Source organism: Mytilus galloprovincialis, chromosome 4 (assembly GCF_965363235.1).
Source record: "Mytilus galloprovincialis chromosome 4, xbMytGall1.hap1.1, whole genome shotgun sequence".
NCBI lineage: Eukaryota > Metazoa > Mollusca > Bivalvia > Mytilida > Mytilidae > Mytilus > Mytilus galloprovincialis.
Window position 1 is genome coordinate 17,354,908 of NC_134841.1, and position 24,408 is coordinate 17,379,315.

Sequence of the window (24,408 nt, forward strand, 5' to 3'; positions counted from 1 at the left end):
GATACTATTTCATACTGTTACCTTGTCAGTGATGTAACAGTTGTACTAACGGGGTCATTTTTCGGACAAAATTACCAGAGGTTAATTTCGGACATCCGAGCTGTTAACAGTAGTGTTAATTAAATGTAATATAATAATGATTAAGCAAGATATTGGATTTTTCGACATATTTGTTTGTACTTAAATACTGTTTCAGCAATTTTAGACGGTAAAAGATATACAAACGGTTATATATTTGTGTTCCGGGTGTATTATAATTGAAATCTAAGGAATCAGTGTATCACGTCGTCACGAATGATCTCACTACTTCCTATACTCATAAGTAATCAATCATATAATGACATACATGGGTGATTAGAACATCAAAAATCTTCACAGACGAAACACCATTCAACTATAAGGTAAATATTTTAATGAATCTTATGATACCTTCTCTATGTTGGCTTTAAATGAAACTCTATGCATGAAACTCTATGCATAAAATTTATATTAAAGTTATGGAAAATACCAAAATACAGTGTTTTTATACTTTTGACATTAATTCGTCCAGAGAATTAATACTTCTAGTTAAAATAAATACCATTATTTGCATCCGATGTAAATGTTTAAAATTTAAATTATTCCTTTTGCTTGTTTTTCTTGTATAATCTTTACTTTTCAGATTAAAATTTGAGACAAAGATGAAGATATGGATAACACCCGTTTTGATCTTGGTGTATGTTGCTTTGGTAACATGTCAAAATGCCGGTAATAATTTTGGAAATTTTGGAGGCACAGGAATGAATATGGGAACAAATTCAGGCCCGACATTTGGAAATACACAAACTTTTCCCGCAGGTCAAAATACAATGGGAGCAAATCAAAACGCCCTGGGTATGAACCCAAATTCTTTTGGAATGGCTCAGAATTCATTTGCTAATGCAGGTACCAATTCTCTTGGAACAGCAACTTCTCTTACTTCAAATCCGGCATTAACCGTTGGCTCTGGAGGATCCCTAACCCCTGATCAACGATTTCTTAGTGTTGCTAGGCTTCAGCCAACCGGACCAGCTCGTCAACCTTCCGCCGCAGGCACAGCACCTAATGCTGGTGGTGGATTTCAGTCATTTGATCCTTTCTCAAATCAGGCAGGACAGGGACCACCTGGTGTAGGAGGCTTCACAAACCAAGGACAAGAGTTTACAAACCAGGGACAAGGTTTTACAAATCAAGGACAAGGCTTTACAAATCAAGGACAAGGATTTCAAAATCAAGGACAAGGATTTCAAAATCAAGGACAAGGATTTACAAATCAAGGACAAGGGTTTACAAATCAAGGACAAGGATTTACAAATCAAGGATTTGGAAATCAAGGGGGTAACCAAGGAAATGGATTCGGAAATCAAGGTGGTAACCAAGGAAATGGATTCGGAAATCAAGGTGGTAACCAAGGAAATGGATTTGGAAACAATCAAGATAGCTTTGGACTCGGAGATGGAGCAGATTTTTTTAATGATAATAATGTACAAAATTTGCAACAGAACAACAATAACAACAATCAACCTTTTGGACAACAAGGTGGACAATTTGGTGCGATTGGTGGATTTGCCAGAGGACCAATGATGGGAGGTCCCCTGTTTGCGGGATCACCATTTCAGACAGTTGGTGGGTTTTCAGACTTTGGCGGAGGATCTGGTTTTGCATCGCCATTTAGCCCATTTGGAGGAAACATGGGAGCATCTTTTGACCAATTTAGTAGTCCTTTTGGCGGATCGTCTTTTTTTGCTGGTGCTCCATCATTTGGTGGAATGGGCGGCGGCTTACCTGGATTTGGTGGGTCCAGCTTTGGTGACGGATTTGGTGGGTCTGGCTTTGGTGGCGGATTTGCTGGGTCTGGCTTTGGTGGTGGTCCAATATTTTTGGATGGAGGTATGTCAAGGTTGCTTTGCATGCGCATCTTGTTTTGGTGAAAGTGTAAATTTGAATTCGTTAAAATCCTTACACAGGCAATTATCATGTAATAGCATGATATAGTAAAAATCAGAATGGGCTTCCTGGTCCATCAGTTTTCAGTTAAAATGAATAATGAGGTGCTTTGATTTTCAATACGTCAAAGTAATTCAGTTTCTTTGCATTTTTGCAATTCACATTATCAATTCAAAAATTGATGAAAATCATAATATATTTTAAAGTTTAAGATTTGTCTGCAATTTTACATATTTTCCCCACTAAAACATAATGTTAGTCATCGATGTAGACTTTGTTGTTGAAGGCAGTATGATGCAAAACTGCAAATTTTTCACTTTATTTGTAATATTTTGCATGAACGTCATCCATTACCAATAGAATTGATTTTGCATTTTACCAATAGAATTAATTTTACATTTTACCAATACTGAATAGAATTAATTTTGCATTTGAAAACATATCGATAGCTTTGACTTCCGATATAATTTTTGGTAAAAAAAAAACCTCGCTTATCAATTTATGGATAAATTATTCAAACTTGATCAAATATTTCAAATTACAGTATTTGAGTCATCATATGCGGCTTTGAAAAAAAAAATATTCACATGACGAAACCTAAAGTTTCAATACGCCTCTAATGAGAAAAATTGACTATACCTCTGGAACATGATCAACAACAAAGTCACATAGCTGATTAGGTTTTTTGAAATTTTTAGCTAAATAAAAGTAAAAAAGGAGGAACCCGATTTTTTCCCGTTATTTTCAAAAGTCCTTCAATTTTTACTATTATTCACAGTCCGATGTCAGTCAAAAATGTAATGCTGGTAGATTTTGACATATTTTTAGTATGATGAAGGAAAATTACACCCCCCCCCCCCCAAAAAAAAAATTATATCCGCTACATCAAAAGTCATATTCTGTCTTTCAGATCGTATTTTTTTTTTTGGTTAAGACAGTCTTATCAAAACTGAGATCTCAGATTTCGTTAGGCTCATATCTCACTGGATAAATTATGATTATGCTGCATAGACATAATTTGAAATGTGACTAAAACCCTAATTTAAACCAGATTCATGTCTATGATCCTACCTATGAGCATTCCAGATGAAAGCTTCGGAGGTACCAAGCGTTTTTGTAATATTTGAAGATTAAAATAGTTTTACATTCGAAAAGAAATAAGTTAAGCCTAAGGAACGTCATCGAATGTTCTTACGATTTTGCTAACTCCTATTTTATTTCCAAACAGTAATGTTTTATTTTTTCTACTTTAATCCCTCATCAAAGTTTGTATTTTTTTTTCTTTCTGGGCAAACAATAATAGTATTTCCATTTAAGGCACAATCTTATCTTCCTGAAAACTAAAGACTTGTAAGATGAATTGACTTAATCGTTCCATCTGCAGGTGTTAATTATAGTGCATTTCGACTTAATATTATACATGTTTTGCCCCGAGAAATTGTCATGGTTAATTTACAAGGATCTAGGACAAAATTAAAACATGCTATCATGCAGTCATCATTTATTAAAGGAATAATATTTTTTTTTTATTTTATGTATCAATGTTATTTATGCGAAGCGATCAGTTTGTGGTTAGAGTTTGGTAACAGTTCCGAGGGTATACAATCAAAGTTTAAGGTTTATTGAAAGTGAACTCCCCATATCTATTTTGCCAATTCCTTCAACCGATCCAATTTTGTCTTTCCCTAAAAAATCCGAAGCAAAACGTAAAGAAAGTTCAGTTATCTATGTTATGAAATACTAAGTTCAATATAAAACACAATGTTGTATTAAAGAAAAACATAACAAATTCAAAGAAACATCAACATATCGAACAATGATTTTATAATGGAACTAACAAACACCATAAGCAATCTCCTGTATTGGGTGTTTTTATGCTTTGTATAAGTAGATAATAACTTGTGTACAAAATTTTATTATTTTTGACACCCACATTCAATAAATAACAACCTTTATGTTTTACTCACACAACCTAACATTAACCGCACTGTTCTCTTTGGCATAAGGCTGTTAATGATGTCACCAGATTTGGTAAGATAGGTGTCTCTTTTATCAGATTGTAAGTCCTCAAATACAGTGTTATACCTTATAATGACTTCACGGTTTGAAGCTAACAAGCAAACTAGTCAAAGACATTTTACCTTTACCTACACACTAAATGCAATCGGCGGTAATCGGTTTGAAATATAAAACTATATTTATGTTTATAGCTTGTAGTCATGAAAATACATGTATGACATTGATGACCAAATACAAAGACATAAACCAAAACATGCTTTCGGGATAATGTCAAAATCCTATTTAACGTCAGATAAAGAATGCAAAAAAGTATTTAATGTCCCTTGTTTTTGGAGATTATAATATATAGAAATTTAGGCGTCTCATTTTATTTTGCCCACGTTCTCTGTATGTTAAGAACAGTGCACTAACTCTTTCGGCCAGTTAGTTTAAACAATATTTTATTTTCAAAAAGTGCACGAAATATATAATTATACAATATAACTACAGGGATTTGGAAACAAGAAAAAATCCGTCTCCCTTTCGGCCTGTTGTTAGGCTTTGTTTCGGTCCATATCCAATAAACCCTCATTTTTCAGAGACATTCACAATTTCCCACCAATAGTCCCAGACTATCCCTTAGTACAGGACCTACGAATTGTATTTCTCTCGTCACTGAACATATATGAAAAAGTTGGACATTCAGCAAACAAAACCAAACAATCAATTTTTTTTTATCAATGACGCACCATTTACAATAACTCGTCAACATATAATGTAACAAAAACTTACTGAGATTTCAGCGTTCAAACTAGAAAAGTTCACTGAAGAGGAAGAGAAACTGTTTAATAGCGGGTCATTTGAAATGTTTCAAAGAGGCAACTTTCATATATTTAACGATACATACTTCATTCGTGACCACTCCGAAAGAGCTATATAATTGGTTAAAGTATCATGTTTATTCTCGCAGGACACCATAGATACTGCCATTTTTTTTTTAATTCTATATGTATCATACTATAAATCATGATTCTAACACTAGTAATGTTTCTTTTTTTTTCTTTTCTTTTGCAGGCGGTATGTTTGGGAAGAAGTAACAGTTACGCCAAAGATTTAGAAAAGATTAGAAAATACATTTCTTTTATATTTTTTAGTGTTGAAGTCGTTTTTAATTGCATACAACTATATAGGATTGACTGTGTCCGTAGATTCACCTATCATATGAGTTTAACTTTACAGCTTATAATTAAGATAACGAATGACTGCAACACATATAAATAATTCAGATTTGTGAAGACAACCTGCCGACGCAATATAAAAAAAGATGTGGCATATAAATTGCCAACGAGACACTGTCCATGCACCAAAGACCAAATGGCATAGAAAGTATGATCTATAAAGGTCACCGTACAATGAAAAACAAACAGCACATGAAAAAGTTGCCATTGATCCCATAAAAGATTATATGTCATTTATGCAAATTTGAGATACATGTATGTTGAATATCGAGATGAAATCGTACCTAAACATAACTTACCGTACCTGTTATTGAGATAAATAAAGCATAGAATTAAATACAGTGGCGTAGCCAGGGTTGAAATGATGTGGATGCCAAACTGTCGCCGAGCGTATACGTAGCGAGGCGAAAATGTTTTGGAGATCTTTTTTTGCAGAAAATTATATATTTTTTTTCGGACATTTCCTATTTGCACGTATACTCCCCCAGAATCCGACACTTCACGTCTTATTAGAGTTTTTTGTAATTTCAAAAATCCCACCCATTCATATATTTCCAACATAATTTTATTGTTTTCTCAAAACTACCATCATTCAATTCATAAACATGATAAATATTTGATGTAAAAGTTTCCACCAAATCTTATATTTGACATCTGAAAAACGGACCCATTACAGCGGCACTTCTGTATATGCCGGAACTTCGGAATAAAGAAACTGAAGTGATTATTCTTTCGCTTAACTCGTTGCAGGGTACATGGAAATATCGTGCGTCCGTCCCTCCGTCTGTTCGGTCTTGTTGGCACTCTCATGTGTATAATTCTTGCCAGATTTTTATGAAAACTTAAATTATCAGCAATGTCTTTGACACTATCAAAAATAAGTCCTGATCAAATATTTTTAACCGGTTATGCCCCTTTGAAATAAAAATTATAATAGAAATCCCATTGCATTTGCTCTAAAGCTTTTATTTCTCTTTAGATATTATTTTTAGTTATTGTCCTTGCTTCTTGGATAGATAAAAAAAATTGCAATATGGGGGGCATTGGCTCTTCTTTTTATTGAAAAATTAGTATTTATATCTAGATGGATACGGGTATATATAAGCCCATGACTGATCACACTCTATTATAAATTCACGTTCTTATCACGTCGTCTTTCAGAGGAAACGATATCAGGATATAAATAGTTGTTTAGTTTTTGTAACGTTGCTACGCCAGATGTAGAAGCCATCTCTCCGCTTGGCCCATTTTCAAATGAGACATCTCCGCGGGCCTACCTGTCATCATCCTCTGTCTGGGCTTGCCTTAGCTGACGACATAGACTTTACACAAAAAAAAGTCAGAAAGTCAGAACACTTTTCTGCGATTGATACATCTTGTTTACATAAACTAATTGATCATACATAAAAGACAGCGCATACTGCTTTCGAAATGATTGGACGTTATCCTCATATCTCCATCCTTGTCAGTACATTTGGATACATGTTTAACTCCTACGAACACATTATTTTTCAAATCTTTTTTTTTTTTTTTTTTTATCAAAATGATGTGGATGCTTTAGCATCTGAGCATACATACAAGCTACGCCACTGAAATATTTTGTAATCTTGTTGAAATTTTCTACTGATATTGTATATACTAAATATATATTTTTTACTCAAACTTGTAAATTGATAATCAAACTACTTTTCAGTTAAAATAATGTAAAGAAAAGAATACGACGTCTCGTCCTGTTTAAATTTTAAATGCAGTGCAAAAATTGGACCGGTAATAAATGAAAACAACAACAACAAACTCCGATAGGGTAGTGTCCAAAGGAGATGAAAATTCTAAATCATCTCAAGTATTGACACGTAAACTCTGAATGAATTTAACAGTGCTGATAGTCGAATTTTGTAAATGAACAAAATCGGGGGAAAAATGCACTGAACAAATACCCGTACCAGAAGTTTAGCCCAGGAATTCAAATTTGCAACAACTTACAAGAAACAACTAACGAACTTATTTAAATCAAAAACTAAAAAAGAAGTATAGATTATCGGGTTTTCTACACATTGATATCGTAAAATATCAGCCCCGAGCCACAATGTGAACCTTTTTGGCGAGTGAGCGTAGCGAACGAGTTAAATGGTTTCACATTGTGTCGAGCGGCTGATATTTTACGTATCTATACGAAGAAAACCCGATTATCTTTTTATCGTTCTATTACTGGTCGTTTCTTTCTACATAAGACAATTTTACGCTTGACAAAAGCAAGCTTGATAACGTCTCCTCTCGCATTGTGACGTCGCTGATAACTTCTCTCACATTGTGACCTCGCTGATAACTTCTCATCTCACATTGTGACGTCACTGATAATGCCTGGTCTCGTTTTAAAGTCTTGATACAAAAATTACGGAGCAACAGAGCAGGGTGATATAGGCGGAGGGAAGGACGATAAAAAAAAATTTATTATATACTTAGTAGTAAATACAGATAAATTGTATGTGTAATACAATCATTGGCAAGCGTGCTGTATCAGCCACCCGTGATGATATCGATATCAGCACGGTTGCAAAGGCTTTATCACACCTTTAATCTGTATGACGTCACGTCATCGATTGCAGTCACTGTTGCAAAGGCTTTATCAAACCCCTAATCTGTATGACGTCATGTCAAACATATAATCTGTATGACGTCATTTCAAACCTCCTTATCAACTATGACGTCATGTCACATAAAAAAATCTCAGTGAAGTATATGTATATAATAAAGTGTATATGATATGACTTTTTCAATATCACACACCGTATCAACCCTCAACCAATATAATCCCTCGAGCAGAGCTCTTGGGATTATATTGGTGTCTCGGGTTGATACGGATGTGATATTGAATAAGCCATATGATATTCTCTACATATCAGATGGAAACGTCAGACGCAACGTCAGATATTGCTACCATTTAGTGTAACAGAAAAATTACGTTAAGGTGGTATAAGTGTTTGTCAAACTGCTATATAACCAGTGTAATTTTTCTGATAAAACGGTTGGTTCAAATTTTTTGAAATTTTTATATTTTGGTAAAAGGGTCAAATTAAATACTTTGTCAAAATTTTAAGAAAATTAAACGAGCCAAATTAATTTTAGTTAAAGTGTTGGGTACCACCTTAAATTGTAAACGCGCTTTATCTAATTCTTCCTGCTTTCCTTTTTGGGTAAATGCAAAGTATAACACACAAGTATAAATGCCGTGAGAATATACATCCAATATGATTTTATAATTAACATAGGATATTCAATTTACTGCTAGTAATTATGTGTTTTTGGAGGAATATTGCTGCATTATATATATTCAACCCGAGTATGATTTTATTCAAGCAGTGACATACAATAGCTTATACTTGTTTGGCTTTATAAATATTTTGATATGAGCGTCACTGATGAGTCTTATGTAGACGAAACGCGCGTCTGGCGTACTAAATTATAATCCTGGTACCTTTGATAACTATTTATACTTATGATACTGAAGTTTTCTTACTTTTTGATCGTCTTATAGATGTGTATTTTTGTAATGTGTGCATCATTTCGTTTTGTTGAAAGCAGGACATTTATATTTAGTGGAGGAAGGAACACACGAATGCAGTTCATGTCGTCCCTAGCATATTACGCTTGCATTGTTGCTACGTCAAATTATGATAACGGACAAACTTGCAAGACATTTTCATTAATCCGTATTTTTTTTTATAGATAACCCTGTAATCTTAATGCTACTTGGTGTACCAACTTCAACTTTAAAAGTACTTTTTATTGGTATAGTTATCAAAGCCGAAAAATAATCTTCACGAAATCAAATCTCTGTTTGTTTGGCCGTAAAAGTTTTATGAAGGCATGAAAGTTTAACTCGGACATTTCCGCAAGACATTGCAAATCTATTGTTTTGAATTGAATATGTAGCTCAATTTATTTTTCAATTCGAATTTTGGGAGCTAACACTTAGTACAAAATTAACCAATACTGAAATAAATCACGTCATAGAATGTTCAAGCAAAATTTCGAAGAGTTGCGCGAACATTTCGCGAATTTTTCGAGTTTTATCTTTCGAGTTTGTTACATTGGACAACGCTAAGTAAACGTTTTTCGCCGATAATCTGTGTCTTCCTAAGCCTATGAATATTATATTTTTATTCTTTCTCTATCATCATGTGAAAATTTAAGAATCAATCTTTATTTTCATGTATAATTTGAAATATTTAGTTCAGCATTTCTATAAAATTTTCCCCGTCAAATATTTACTTAACGCTATTTTTCGTGGTAGTAGCAATATCTAACGTTGCGACTCGGACGAAACTACCAAAATACCATTGGCAAATGATTGTAGCAAAACAATTCATACAGACAGTTGAAAACGACATAAAAAAAGTGCATCTAAAGATGGTATACGGTGTTCGATGCGTTTGTTTGCACCTGTTATAAGTCAGGAAACTGTTTGGCTGTCGTTAGTTGATGTGGTTTATAAGTCTATATTGTTAATCGTTTGTATGCCCCACCTACGATAGTAGAGGGGCATTATGTTTTCTGGTCTGTGCGTCTGTTCGTTCGTCCGTCTGTCCCGTTTTGGGTTAAAAATTTTGGTCAAGGTAGTTTTTGATGAAGTTGAAGTCCGAACAACTTGAAACTTAGTACACATGTTCCCTATGATACGATCTTTCTAATTTTAATGCCAAAATGAGAGTTTGTACTCTAATTTCACGGTCCATTTAACTTAGAAAATGATAGTGCGAGTGGGGCATCCGTGTACTGAGGACACATTCTTGTTTTATATAGATTAGACCGTTGGTTTTCCTGTTTGAATGGTTTTACACAACAAATGGAAGTTTTTAACCACCTTGACTGGTTATACAGCCCTTGCACGATGGGAGATAATTTAACACTAGTCATGTTGGAGCCCTTTTTAGCTTGCTGTTCGGTGTGTAAGGCTCCGTATTGACGACCGTACTTTGACCTTGAATGATTTACTTTTATACAAAATCATACACAATACTGATATTAAAACATGAAAGACTTAGAACATACATTTCATGCACATTAAGGCTGCACTAATTTAAATACTACACAGTATACACATGCATGAGCACAAAGATAAAAGCAACATAAAAACGGAAGCACAGCAATCACAAATTATAAAAAAAGATAAGCAAAAAATCACAAATCAGCAGCACTATAATGTTTTAACGCTGTAACATAAAGCATAAAATAAAAACTAAGCACATGCATTGCAATGGCATGAGTTCCCATTCCATGAGTTTATTAGACTCTTGAATTGGCTAAAAGATGTTTTAGTTCTAAAGTGGTTTGGCAACTCATTCCATAGTTTGGCAGCAGAATATCTGAAAGATTTAAGCCATACCTTGTTGTTCTTACGTCAGGTATTACAGCTAAATTTTGGTATCTGAAAGAATATATTATTTTTTTTAATATTTATAAGATCATGGAGGTATACTGGATTTTAATTATTGACTGTTCTCAAGACCTCTATTGCCATGGTTCTTAAGCGTCTTACTTTAAGTGATAGCATTTTTTATTTTAAAAGTAAGTCTTCATATGTGCTATTGTGATCCTGATAAATGAAGCGAAGTGCTCTTTCTTGTACTTTTTATACGACCGCAAATTTTTTCTTGAGTAGTATAATGCTATCATGTCGTCGTCCTCTGCGTCGTCAGCGTCGTCTGCGGATAATAACTTTTAAAAGTATAAGTAAATAGAAATCAATAAAAATTTTAACACAATGTTTATATCCACAAAAGGAAGGTTGGGATTGATTTTGGGTGTTTTGGTCCCAAATGTTTTGGAATAAGGGGCCAAAAAAGGGGTCCAAATAAGCATTTTTGAAGTTTCCAGTCAATAACTTGTTAGTAAGTGTATAAATCTCTCTGAAATTATACCACAAGTTTCCATATTGCTAAGGAATGGTCATGGGGGTTATGGCTCAAATCATTTAGCAATTAGGGTAAAAAAGGGAGAAAACAAGGGTTTTTCTGGTTAAAGGAATATTTTGACGATTTAAAAGCAGTGTAAGGGAGGTAATCCAATTCCATTTAAAGAATACTGTGTTATATATATATATATATATATATATATATATATATATATATGAGTCTGAAAGATTGTGTAACAATACCGATAAATAGATGGAAAATAAAACACTAAAAAGTGTTGAATATCATTGCACAAAGATGGAAAAACTGAACAGATGATATAAATTATACAATAATTGCAAATATTTCGGCTCAACAAATGGCCTTCTTCGGTGACAAAAGTTTTAACAATAATGAGATATAATGTATAAGGTGTAAACATAGATCACTAATAATACAGGTAAGTTTTTTGTCGATTGATTTTAATCCAAAATCCTGAATATAATAATATTAACACTAGACTGTAAATTTAATTATTTCTTTCTATTGATTCCATCTGGATGGAGGACACCCAGTGTTTTTATCCAAAACCTCTCCCGATTTTCTCTTTGCCTATTTTGCCATGTACAATCCTGTTCGATCACAAGGATCTTCATGTGATCAAAATCTTTCAGGTTGTGATCTGGTAACCTGAAATGTTGGCTGACAGGAATGTACGGTTTTTTTGTGAGGTCACTCCTGTGGCCATTGAGGCGTTTGTGAAATGGCTGCATAGATTCACCAACATATTGGAGACCACATCTAGGACACTCAAGAACGTAAATCACGTTTGAGCTTTTGCAGTTGACATTGCAAAATATCTTGTATGTCTTTTCTGTGGTCTTACTGTGAAATGTTGATGAATGCTGCAATTGGTTGCAACATTTGCAGCGCTTGTCCCCACAAGGCTGACAATTACCTACAGTATGGTTAGGTTTGGAAAGGTCAGCACGGACAAGTATATTTCTCAGGCTGTTAGGTTGTTTGAAGGCAATCATGGGAGGCTCAGGAAAGATTTTGGATAACTTCGAATGTTTCTCGATTGCTGTCCAATGATCACGAATGGTCTTGAAACTATTTCTCAGGCATGGATGGTAGGTGAGCACACATGGGATTCTTTTACTTTTCTGTTTATTTTTGTAAGTTAGCAGACTGCTTCTGGGGATGGATTCCGCTTTTCGAAAACTATTTTTGATGTTTTTGTGTTTATATCCCCTTCTTTTTAAATGTCCTTTAAGCTGCCCCAGACGTTGTTTTGCAGTGTCTTCAGAGGAGCAGATTCGCCTTATTCTGAGAGCTTGGCTGTATGGAATGCTCTTCGTGCAGTGTGGAGGATGGCAACTTTCAGGCGACAAGTATTGATGAGTATCTGTAGGTTTAGAGTATATATCTGTGTTTATTATACCTACAGAGAGGGTGCTAGATGTATCAAGGAAGTTTATGGTGGAATTAGATGTTTCATGGGTGAATTTGATGGTAGGGTGTTGATTGTTAGCATTTGTTATAAAAGTTTCTAATTTTTGGTCTCCCTTGTCCCATTTCATGTCAACGTCATCAATAAATCGATACCAGGAAAGCGGTTTTTCGATGGAGTACTCCAGCAGTTGCTTTTCAAATTTACCCATGAATATATTGGCATAAGATGGAGCCATTTTTGTACCCATAGCAGTGCCATTTGTCTGTAAATAGTGTTCTCCTTGGAATGTGAAGTTGTTCTTTTTCAAGACCATAGTAAGCATTTCAACTAAGCAATCAGTAGGTGGAATTTTAGGAGATCGAGAGTCCCAAACTTCTCTACATGCTTCAATACCATCCGCATGGGGAATATTCGTATAGAGAGAGGTGACATCCATAGTGACAAGAGTAGTATTGGCAGGTAGAGGGTTTAAATCCTGCATCTTTAGTAAGTAATCTGTAGAATCTTTAATAAAAGATGGCAAGTTTTCTACATGTGGTCGAAGATAGTAATCAACGAATTCGGATATTTTTTCGGTGGGATGACCATTAGCTGAGACGATTGGTCTACCTGGGTTACCAGGTTTATGAATTTTAGGGAGCAGGTAGAATCGCCCAGGTTTTGAATTTTCAGGTTTTAAATATTTGAAAGTATCTATATCAATGATGTTATTGTCACACATTTCCTTTAAACATTCTGTTATTTCCTCGCTGAATTGGAGGGTGGGGTCCGAATTAAGTTTTTTGTAAAACCGGTCATCATCTAATTGGCGAATGGCCTCTTGGACATAGTTAGATTTGTCCATGACGACAACTGCACTCCCTTTGTCTGCAGGTTTAATAACAATGTCGTCATTATCTCTCAAATTTGTCAAAGCCACACGTTCATCAGGTGTTAAATTATCATAGGTCTGATTGTTTATTTTTACATTTGTAAGTATATCCGTTTTAACATTGTCTATAAATGATTCTAAGGTGGTGTTTTTGCTTGGTTTAGGGACCCAGTTGCTTTTCTTTCTAAATCTATATTCATTGGAGTCATCAGAGTCACTATCTGAGGTGGTGCTATCGTCCTCTTTATATATATATATAATGACTCGGAATAAATAGTCAACGATCAATCTTACAAGGCGATGGATCATGTAATATGATTCTGTACACTACAAAATATAATATATAACAAGTCAAAAAGGGTACAACATCACCATTAAACTAGTAACTATAAAATGAACAAATATTAGATATTTCGGATAACAGATATCCTTCTTCAATAGCACGATGTCAAATGAATCATTTCAAAATATTCAAACTGAGAAACTTTTTCTAAATCTCGAAATTTATACAATTTAAGCGAACACCACAGACGCTGATACAATTTTAAAATTTCCAAACACGGTGCAAAGATTACAAAGATATGTCACATGAAAATAGTTATTTGCGATGTGAACTGGCACAACTCTAAATTTCTAAAAGCATTCTAACTATACAAATCCTTGATAAAAAGAAAAATGAGTAATAAATTTTTACTAAGGTTAAGTGATAGAACGTGGCTGGTATTTACACATCCCTGCCAACTGTAATTAAAACTAGTATAATTCAAAAATTCCTGAAAAGTGTAAGTGTCCAGTACGGAAGCCGGAGTTACTGGACACGGGTGATGGCAGGAAGTTAGTGATGGTAGGGAAAATGAGTGACTCTTCTATGTTTTTTCATTAATGCCCTCTGTGGATACTGTCCTAAGCTTTCTTATCCAAAAACTTTCCCGAGCAAGTCTGTCGGCCTTTGACCAATCCTAGTTGTGATCTATGATGGTGATGGTAAGTTTTTTTAGATCAACTTGGTCGTGCCCATGTGATCTTAAATGACGACTTACGGGGAGGTCAGGATTGCAGGTGTAGTCACTACGATGACCCAATCTAATTAAAAACCGATCTCTCATCGCTCCTGTTTCTGATATGTCGCGTGGGAGATCTAACGAAACCCGCTTTCAGGTCACATGTAAGTGACCTCGTAGGTGTGTCTTTTTCGACTAATGAAATTGAGTCTTCCACGATCTTGGAAGTTTAACGTAAGGCAAAGGGATGTAACTCATTTTATTTACGACGAAATCGTCAGTCAAAATAATTCATAAACTTTTTTGATTGGCTTATTAATAGGTCGTCAACTCATTTGCATATCTTTATAAATTCATAACTTTTAGTTCACTCACATGTGACCTCAAAGCCGGTTTCGTTAGATCTCCCACGCGACATATCAGAAACAGGAGCGATGAGAGATCGGTTTTTAATTAGATTGTACGATGACCATTCATGCGTTTGTTGAATGGCTGTTCTGTCTCGCCAACATTGTTGTGCCAATTCACATCGTAAATAACTAATTTTATTTTGGAAATTTTAACATTGTTCCAGCGTTCGCTTAAATTGTATTAATTTCAAGATTTTGATAGAGTCTTAATTTGAATTGACATGATTCATTTGTCATCGTGCTATTACCGAGGAAGGATATCTGTTATCCGAAATATCTAACATATTGTTCGTTTTATTGTGTTTTTGGTGATGTTGTACCCTTTTAGACTTGTTATATATATATATATATATATATATATATATATATATATATATATATATATATATATATATATATATATATATGTTTGATTATCTCCCCTACACTGCTCTAAAATTATGTATTAAGAAATGATGATTGTCTTGAGACGATTAGCTGTAAAATTACTTAGAAGTTACTATTAATCAATATTAATCTTACCCATCACCAAGGATTTGTATAGTGTCACTATACAAATCCTTCCCATGTGAGATTATTTTTGGAATAAGGGGAGGTGAAAAAAAAAATTGGGGGGGGGGGATAAATAAGAATTTGTGTGAGGGTTACTTTTTTTCTCATTTCAGATTTCAGAAATTAAAAAGAAAATTTCTTCATTAATTTTTTTAGGGGATTTATAATATCCAACAGCATAGTGTATTGCTCAAAAGCAACATAAAATATAAGTTAGACCACATTGTGGGTCTCATTGGGGTCTAAGCGTGACGCGGGATTGCCGATTTTTTGTAAGCGTGACACGTGAAAATCAAATTATTGTGCCGTGAAAACGGGAAATGAAGTCTAGCGGGACACGGGAAATTGCAAAAAAAATGAGAATTGCTTACGTACATAGTGTAAGCGGGAAACGGGAATCTGACAAAACAGTAAGCGGGATCCGGGATCAGAACCCCCCAATGAGACCCCCCACATTCATTCTGTGTCAGAAACCTATGCTGTGTCAACTATTAAATCACAATCCAAATTCAGAGCTGTGCCAAGCTTGTCCAACTGTTCAGGGTTCGACCTCGCTGCAGAAATGCAAGGACAATGAGCAGAAATTAAAGCATGACATAATCAAGGAGTGATATATTGTTAGTTTTCCAAGTTTGTTTAAGTATTTGCCAAGTCTTTTTAAAATATTTAGGTGTCTGGATGACATTTTGCCTTGCTTGAATTAAGACCAATTAAGATAATTAAATCAAAGCCGACAAAATAGCCACTGCCTAGATTAATTGCCGGAATGTTGGGTGAAGATATATGGGCGTTTTTCAATAAAAACGTACTTTCTTGTCCCAGCCACTTTAAAAAAAATGTGTTTGATCTTTGCAAGTAATTTTTTGTGCAGTCAGTACATTGAATTAGATATAACATTTTTAACCAAAGAAACAGTTTATTTTTTAGAGGGATTGATAAGATATTGATTCCTGAATGGTCCAAAACAACCAAAATGGCATGTCCCTAGACCGCCTGTTCAACATTCATACTCTCAAATATCGTAAAAAAATGTAGAAATAAATATTAATTTTACTTAATATAAGTTCTTTAATAATTCAAAAGTATGTTTAGAGCCAACATATTTTAATAAACAGCTTTTAACATAGGATTTTTTATTTTAGAAGGTGTGTCCCTAACACAATGTCCACTACGAAACGAAGTCATTAAAACTTGTTTATAAACAGTTTTATAAAATCAATGTAATTTTTTGTTTTCAAGAGATATAAACATTAGGGTCTTACAAAAGAAAGTGATGCTTTTATAACGGCAATTTAATTGTTGGTAAGAAAAATTGAGCACATCAAATGGACCAGAGTGATACCGTATTTTTGTAAATGTCCACTACGAAACGGGTCAAATCTCCTTCAGTAACTGGTTTTAAAATTATGAAAAAAATATCAGTGTACAGCTTAATAACGCTTTGATGAATACAGTCAGTCTTGTTACTATTGCAATATTGGGGTTATGAGAAAAAAATGTGAATACGTCCCCTACGAAACGGTCCCCTACGAAACAAGTTTGGGAGAAAAACGTTTCGTAGTGGACACTACCACTACCATGCAGTCTTTTTTTTACTCTTTTTTCAATTATATTCGTGCAAAGCAAATAACAAAGGTTATTTTCATGTAATTTTTATTATGTTTTTATTAACACAGAATAGGGTTGAGTGTCAACTACGAAACTTTTTGTCCACTACAAAACGGTTTTGTCAACTACGAAACGCATCAAAATGTCCACTACGTAACATGAGTTGTACCTTCATATGTGAAGTACTGTCTAATCTTTATCGATAAAAAATGGTTCTCCAATTCAGAAAAAAATGAGATTTTTCTAGTATATAAAGTAAACAAACTGGAATGTCTATAGGAAACATTTAAAATTGCAAAAATATGTGTGTTTAGAAGCAGTTTCGTTTTTGTCCCCTACGAAACAGTACACAAATTATGAAAATAATATCATTGTAAAGAGTATTTAAGGTAGCACAATACAAAGATTTTTCATCCCCAATCAGACATCTTTAAACTTATGTAGTTCCACTCATCTTTCTTTAAATTTTATAAATGAGGTTCCAAAAGAAAGAAGAAGGATTGATCTTTCAAATTGTGATAATTTTGTTATGACATAATTATTACATAATTAATTGTTATGTAATAAGTTACCATTCTGTGATGTCCATACTTGAATGAATTTAGCTTCTTTGTTCTTCATAGCATCCTAAAAAAAATTATATATTCTTGCACAACACAGTTTGACCTCCAAAACTGTGTCTCCGATTTTTCCTATTGTATTTCATTCTCTCATAAATCTTCAATGAAGTTTGCAACATCAATTCATTAGAGACCACTAAATTCAATTGGGTATAAAATTTGTTCTATTGATGTTTTTGAAAATCTGAGACACAGTTTTGGAGGTCAAGCTGTGTAGTACAAGAATCTATAAAATATTTTGGGATGCTATGAAGAACAAAGACGCTAAATTCATTCAAGTGTGGACATCACAATATAGCGACTAATTACATAATAATTAATTATGTAATAATTATGTCATAATGAAATTATCATAATTTGAAAGATTAATCTTTCTTCTTTCTTTTGGTACCTCATTTATAAGATATAAAGAAGGATGAAATGAATTACATCAGTTTAAAGTTGTCTGATTGGGAGTGAAAAAATCTTTGTATTGTGCTACCTTAAGATTGCACTTTTTGTTTACAAACAGGTCTATAATAGAGGTATTCAAAATAACTCTTGAAAATAAATTTTAGACTAGTTGATTTTCCATTTTTTTTTAGGTCTGAAAGGAACGCTTTTATTGAAAAACGCCCATATACGACTTAATTTATTCAAATTGCAATAACTTTTTTATTATTAAATAAAAAAAACATTTTTTGGATTCCAAAAGTTTGACCTGAACGGATATAATCTAATATTTTTGTTTTAAATGACCCAAATGCACACCTTACAAATATAAAGGGAAATAATCCAACTACTTCCGGCACTGGGAAATAAAAAAACAACATAGTGGACTGCACAATGCAGAAAGAAAGCAGATTGTTTTGCAAAAAAAAAACTTGACTATAACGAATTTTAATTAACAAAATTTCAATCATAAAAAGGAACCCTAAGTAAGATTTATAAAAAAATAGCTTATGCAATGGATATTTTCTAGGCTAACGTGTTTCAATGACTGAGTATAAAACATTGTAAAAGCCAGACTTAAAAAATTTTAATATTTACATGATCTTCCAAAAATTACCTCCCAAAGCAGGTATCTTGCCGTCACAATGCTTTATGGCATGGTTTTCCTGTAATAACCCTAAGTCAAACAGGACAGTTATGAAGGTAGTAATCAGTGGCGTAGCCAGGGTTGAAATGATGTGGATGCCAAACTGTCGCCAAGCGTATACGTAGCGAGGCGAAAATGTTTTGGAGATCTTTTTTTGCAGAAAATTATATATTTTTTTTCGGACATTTCCTATTTGCACGTATACTCCCCCAGAATCCGACACTTCACGTCTTATTAGAGTTTTTTGTAATTTCAAAAATCCCACCCATTCATATATTTCCAACATAATTTTATTGTTTTCTCAAAACTACCATCATTCAATTCATAAACATGATAAATATTTGATGTAAAAGTTTCCACCAAATCTTATATTTGACATCTGAAAAACGGACCCATTACAGCGGCACTTCTGTATATGCCGGAACTTCTGAATAAAGAAACTGAAGTGATTATTCTTTCGCTTAACTCGTTGCAGGGTACATGGAAATATCGTGCGTCCGTCCCTCCGTCTGTTCGGTCTTGTTGGCACTCTCATGTGTATAATTCTTGCCAGATTTTTATGAAAACTTAAATTATCAGCAATGTCTTTGACACTATCAAAAATAAGTCCTGATCAAATATTTTTAACCGGTTATGCCCCTTTGAAATAAAAATTATAATAGAAATCCCATTGCATTTGCTCTAAAGCTTTTATTTCTCTTTAGATATTATTTTTAGTTATTGTCCTTGCTTCTTGGATAGATAAAAAAAATTGCAATATGGGGGGCATTGGCTCTTCTTTTTATTGAAAAATTAGTATTTATATCTAGATGGATACGGGTATATATAAGCCCATGACTGATCACACTCTATTATAAATTCACGTTCTTATCACGTCGTCTTTCAGAGGAAACGATATCAGGATATAAATGGTTGTTTAGTTTTTGTAACGTTGCTACGCCAGATGTAGAAGCCATCTCTCCGCTTGGCCCATTTTCAAATGAGACATCTCCGCGGGCCTACCTGTCATCATCCTCTGTCTGGGCTTGCCTTAGCTGACGACATAGACTTTACACAAAAAAAAGTCAGAAAGTCAGAACACTTTTCTGCGATTGATACATCTTGTTTACATAAACTAATTGATCATACATAAAAGACAGCGCATACTGCTTTCGAAATGATTGGACGTTATCCTCATATCTCCATCCTTGTCAGTACATTTGGATACATGTTTAACTCCTACGAACACATTATTTTTCAAATCTTTTTTTTTTTTTTTTTTTATCAAAATGATGTGGATGCTTTAGCATCTGAGCATACATACAAGCTACACCACTGGTAATGCCCTTTAGGCTTTATTGTCCAGCGTTAAACCACAGGAGTTTGAAAAATATACCAAAGTCGACTATCACAGTAGAGCTTGTCTCGAAGAGAGCTCTACTGTGATAGTCGACTTTGGTATATTTTTACCCCCTTATTGATAGGATTTCAAACTCCTATTGTTAAACGGTCATTATAGGCCACCATTAGCGCCAAATTGTAAAAACTTTACCCTGATTTGTCAAATTATTGTTATACATGTAGGGATTCGTCAGAGGTCTCAAATAATTATCGATACCATCATTTTTGGAAAAAATTTAATGTGATTCATCAAAATCAGTTGTCAGATTTTTTAATCGTCTAAAATACACCTAAGCGCTATTTATTCCATTCCGGATAAGTTCTAAAATAACACAACTTTTTCATCCAGTTGAAGCTATATGGGACCCTGTTTAAAAAATTCACCATGCATGATACTTTTTAATGAGACCTGTTTAAACTACCGTAAATGGTCCGAGACCACAATTGTCGTCCCTTGATTTTCGTTGTTCACAAATATAGTCCCTAGTGTTGACAGTGGGTTACTTGCCATTAATTTTTATACCTCTTCCAAATTTATTTCTCCATGTTTAATGCCTCAAATTGCAAGAAGGATGGTGAAATTACACTGTAAAAAAGTTTGGGTTCAGAATTTTAAAGGAAAGTAGTGATTTGGTCCAGCTGAAAAAGGTTGAAAATTAGCACTTCGGAAGCTGTCAAAAGATTTCAAGACCCCCTAAACATAAAATTGTCCATATTTTGAGTTAGAGCCGATGAAGTTTTCTATAATTTTGATATAATTTGTCCCAAAAATAGTACAACACACTGTAAAAATTTCATTGAGAAAGCGCAGGTGGGATTTTTTTAATTTTCATTTATCTTCTAAAAGAAATGCACTACGAAATAATTGTGGTCTCGGACCAAATACTTCAAACAAAATATTTTTTTACTTCAATTTTAATTTCGAAAAAGTGGATCATAATCTATCAAAGTTTACTAATAATCGCTTTCTAAAGTTTTTCCTCTCTCAGTTCACTACTGATGACCTCTGTTTTCGGAGGCCTGACCCTAACAGGAAGTTGTATAAATGACTGTTTTTCCTGATTGGACCAAATGGCGATAAGGTGTATTAAAGAAAGTGTACATTTTATTGTCATGCACCAAAAAATTACTTTGAACATCATTTGGCTAGAATTTATACCAATATCATGATGAAATGCCCCCATTACGACCCTAACTCAGTTATGGAGAGCAATGGTGTAATAGTCCGTGCAAACACGAAGGTTTATCATGTTTATTACAACTTATATTAATCCCTTTTCACTAATGCTGATGCAAGTGCTGTCTTGTAGTGGCATTAGCCTGCTGTTTTTTTCAAAATCTACAGGGGTGTCTTTGATGTTCAAGAGATATTCCTGGTTTGATCCCTGCTCCAGAGAGAAAATTTCAGGGACTTATATATATAATTAATTCAGTGTTCTCCCCAGATATTTCATTTAGCATCCTGGTAAACAGGGGAATTAAAATACCATCTTGTTTCTAAAAATTATAGCATCACATCCATAACATAATCCATAAGAAAACAACTTAAGATAGCATCACATTTAAGATTATAGCATCACATTACCATGATGCTAAAAGGCCCTGGGGAGAACACTGATTAATTATCGACTCTTCCCTTGACACCATTTGTGATAATGGTCTTGAGAAGTGATGATAGTCTGTCAGAAGGAGAATGTCTCTGTCACGTCAAGCACACCATATCGGGGCCTTTTATAGCTGACTATGCGGTATGGGCTTTGCTCATTGTTGAAGGCCGTATGGTGACCTATAGTTGTTAATGCCTATGTCATTTTGGTCTCTTGTGGACAGTTGTCTCATTGGCAATCATACCACATCTTCTTTTTTATAACCCTTCTAGATTTAAAAAAAAACAGCAGGCTAATGCCACTACAAGGCAGCACTTGCATCAGCATAAGTGAAAAAGGATTAATATAAGTTGTAATAACTTGTTTCCCAATCCACTAAAAACATGGATCAAACTAATATTAAAAGGGACAATTTATTTATAAAATTTAAATCTAAATTTCGTGTATTCTAAATCCTGTGTTGTTTATTTGTTTGACAAATGATTGAGGGGGAAGCCAAATTAGAAAATGTTAAGGGGTATGGCACATATATTAAAAAAAACTCAAAAACACAATTTTATGGCTGAGGATTTCTCAGGGAAGACATACTGTAAATTCAAAAATATTGTGTTCTAAAAAATAAAAAAAAAAAAAATCTCTATACCATTTGTATACAAATCGATGTACAGTGTACATATATCATGTATATAGAATGTAGGTATCAGATATCAGAATGCAAGTTCTTATTATTGTGGTCCTCATCCATTGGTAGTTACAGTAAAAACACAAAATAAAGGACAAGCCATTAGTATGTAAAGACTGCTAAAAAAACAAAAGAAGATACATATGAATATTTTTTCAAGCTTTTATACCTTCTATTACATTATTTTTTTCAGTTACAATCATGGACATAAGTTGTGAAATGGAGCTTCCTTTCACTGAATCCAGTTCATTGACAGGGACTTCATTTGAACATTCAGCTGCTGATCTACCAGTAAAACTCCTGGGAAGTTCAGAGGATGTTGATCATCTTCTTCATGGAAACCCAGACAAGCATCTTAGTGCTGCAGATTTTAAGTTAGATCTTGGTGTTGCAAATGATTTAGTATCTGAATTTGGAATGCCAAATGAAAGTCTTATGATGCCAGAAGAACAAGCTGAAGAGTATAGCATATCTGATGCTGCTTTAGAGGGCGGAGTCAGGCCAGCTGTCACATCAAGTAATATTGTTGCTATGGATAACATTAATTATGTTCACTCCATCCCTCTTATTTCGACGTTATCGGGTATACAGACAGTTCAGGTTATTCCATTTGGATACCTGATTTCTGGTGCCAAACCAAATACTAATCAACAGGCAGAAACAACACAGGTTAATATCAACAGTTTTAATCAGTCAACACCAACACATATTCAGACTGTACATAATGCTGTTGTTATTGGCAACCTCATGATGTTGAAGGATGTCAATCAAAGTCAGAATAGTAATCAAACAAAACAAATAGACACTGATGTCAGAGCAACGTCAGAAAAATGTGTATCAAAAGTTAAATTATCCAATAATAAAACAACAAATGTTGAAATGTCAAGACGAGTAGCAAATAAAAAAAATATGGTGAACAACAGACTTCATAAAAACCAAAGCACTAGTTTACAGAATAAAGTTCAAAGTTCACAGAAAAATACAAAAATTAAAATTGATGGAAAAACAATTTCTCTGACATTTGAAGTAAAAGATGTACGGCAATGTGATCTGACAGAATGGCAAACCATTTCACAAGAAACTTCAACTTCCAAAGAAGCCAACTCAGTTACTACAAGTACAGTTGACAAGGAAGAGAAGCTTGTTCCCATGGTAACCAAATCTTCACCACAACTGCAAATATTTACAAATGTCAAAGATGCTTCTGATAATACAAAATATGTTTCTCTTTTAAAAGGACAAAATAACTGTCTGACATTAAGGAAAAATGATAACACCATAGAAAATAAAACTGGGAATACAAAAATGGACATTGATAAAGATTTTGTTGAAGAATTAGAAACAAGAAAATTTACAGTTACAGCTGCTAATTCTGAAAGTGTTGCTAATGAGAGTAAAGACTCAGTTGAAACTACTAAAGATAAAACAGAGGAATTAGAGAATGAAGTTTTGACTTTACTGGCAAATGCAAGTAAGGAGAGAACGAGAGTTGAACAGGAACAATCCAAAGGAATTCCTGGGAGGAAGAAATGTGGAAAGCCGTGTGGTAACCTACCAACTAATGAAGAGTTGTTTAAATGTGATATATGTGGGTTGGAATTTAACAGGCATGGTAATTTTACCAGACATAAACTTATACATGATGTTAGATTTAAGGTAAGATTAGGGATTTCTTCTCATCACATGAGATCTGAATTCTGCTTTTAATAGAATTGAGAATGGAAATGGGAAATGTGTCAAAGAGACAACAACCTAACAAAGAGCAGAAAACAGCTTTGACTTGTTAATTTCCATTAGTAAAATATATAACTAAAGTTACAGAGAAGAACATAAGAATAAAAGTTATGCCAGGAAAAGCATTTGACTCAATGAACATGATGAAACAAGTGAATCATATATGTACATATAAAAATCAAAATAAACAACGATAAATTTTATATTTAAAAAAAAAAACAGTTTAACTGTTAAATGTAATTTACTGATATGAAATTATGCAATCTTGCGCGATATGCACTCTAATAATAATGAGTACTTTAGAGTAAATTTTC

At 33.8% G+C, this 24,408-nt stretch overlaps 2 protein-coding genes across 5 annotated transcripts in view; both read left to right on the forward strand.

Annotated features, from left to right (window-relative positions):
• The first annotated feature begins 147 nt into the window (after positions 1 to 147).
• On the forward strand, positions 148 to 24,313 carry LOC143071518 (uncharacterized). 4 transcript variants are annotated; one of them, XM_076245870.1, is made up of 4 exons: positions 148 to 401; positions 662 to 1,908; positions 5,038 to 5,102; positions 24,293 to 24,312. In XM_076245870.1, exons 2-3 carry the CDS (start codon positions 681 to 683, stop codon positions 5,058 to 5,060), a joined length of 1,251 nt encoding a protein of 416 aa, XP_076101985.1. In that variant the 5' UTR covers positions 148 to 401; positions 662 to 680; the 3' UTR covers positions 5,061 to 5,102; positions 24,293 to 24,312. The 4 variants fall into 4 exon arrangements, with proteins under 4 accessions (XP_076101985.1, XP_076101984.1, XP_076101987.1 ...); XM_076245872.1 differs by having other exon boundaries at positions 152 to 401; positions 662 to 1,812; positions 24,293 to 24,313; XM_076245869.1 differs by lacking the exon at positions 24,293 to 24,312 and having other exon boundaries at positions 149 to 401; positions 5,038 to 5,112.
• LOC143071516 (uncharacterized) overlaps positions 18,410 to 24,408 on the forward strand; it is a 150,964-nt gene continuing 144,965 nt past the window's right edge. The window contains exons 1-2 of the mRNA XM_076245867.1: positions 18,410 to 18,530; positions 22,554 to 24,016. Coding sequence (XP_076101982.1) covers positions 22,562 to 24,016 — 1,455 coding nt within the window. The 5' untranslated portion in view covers positions 18,410 to 18,530; positions 22,554 to 22,561. The remainder of the gene's footprint in view (positions 18,531 to 22,553; positions 24,017 to 24,408) is intronic.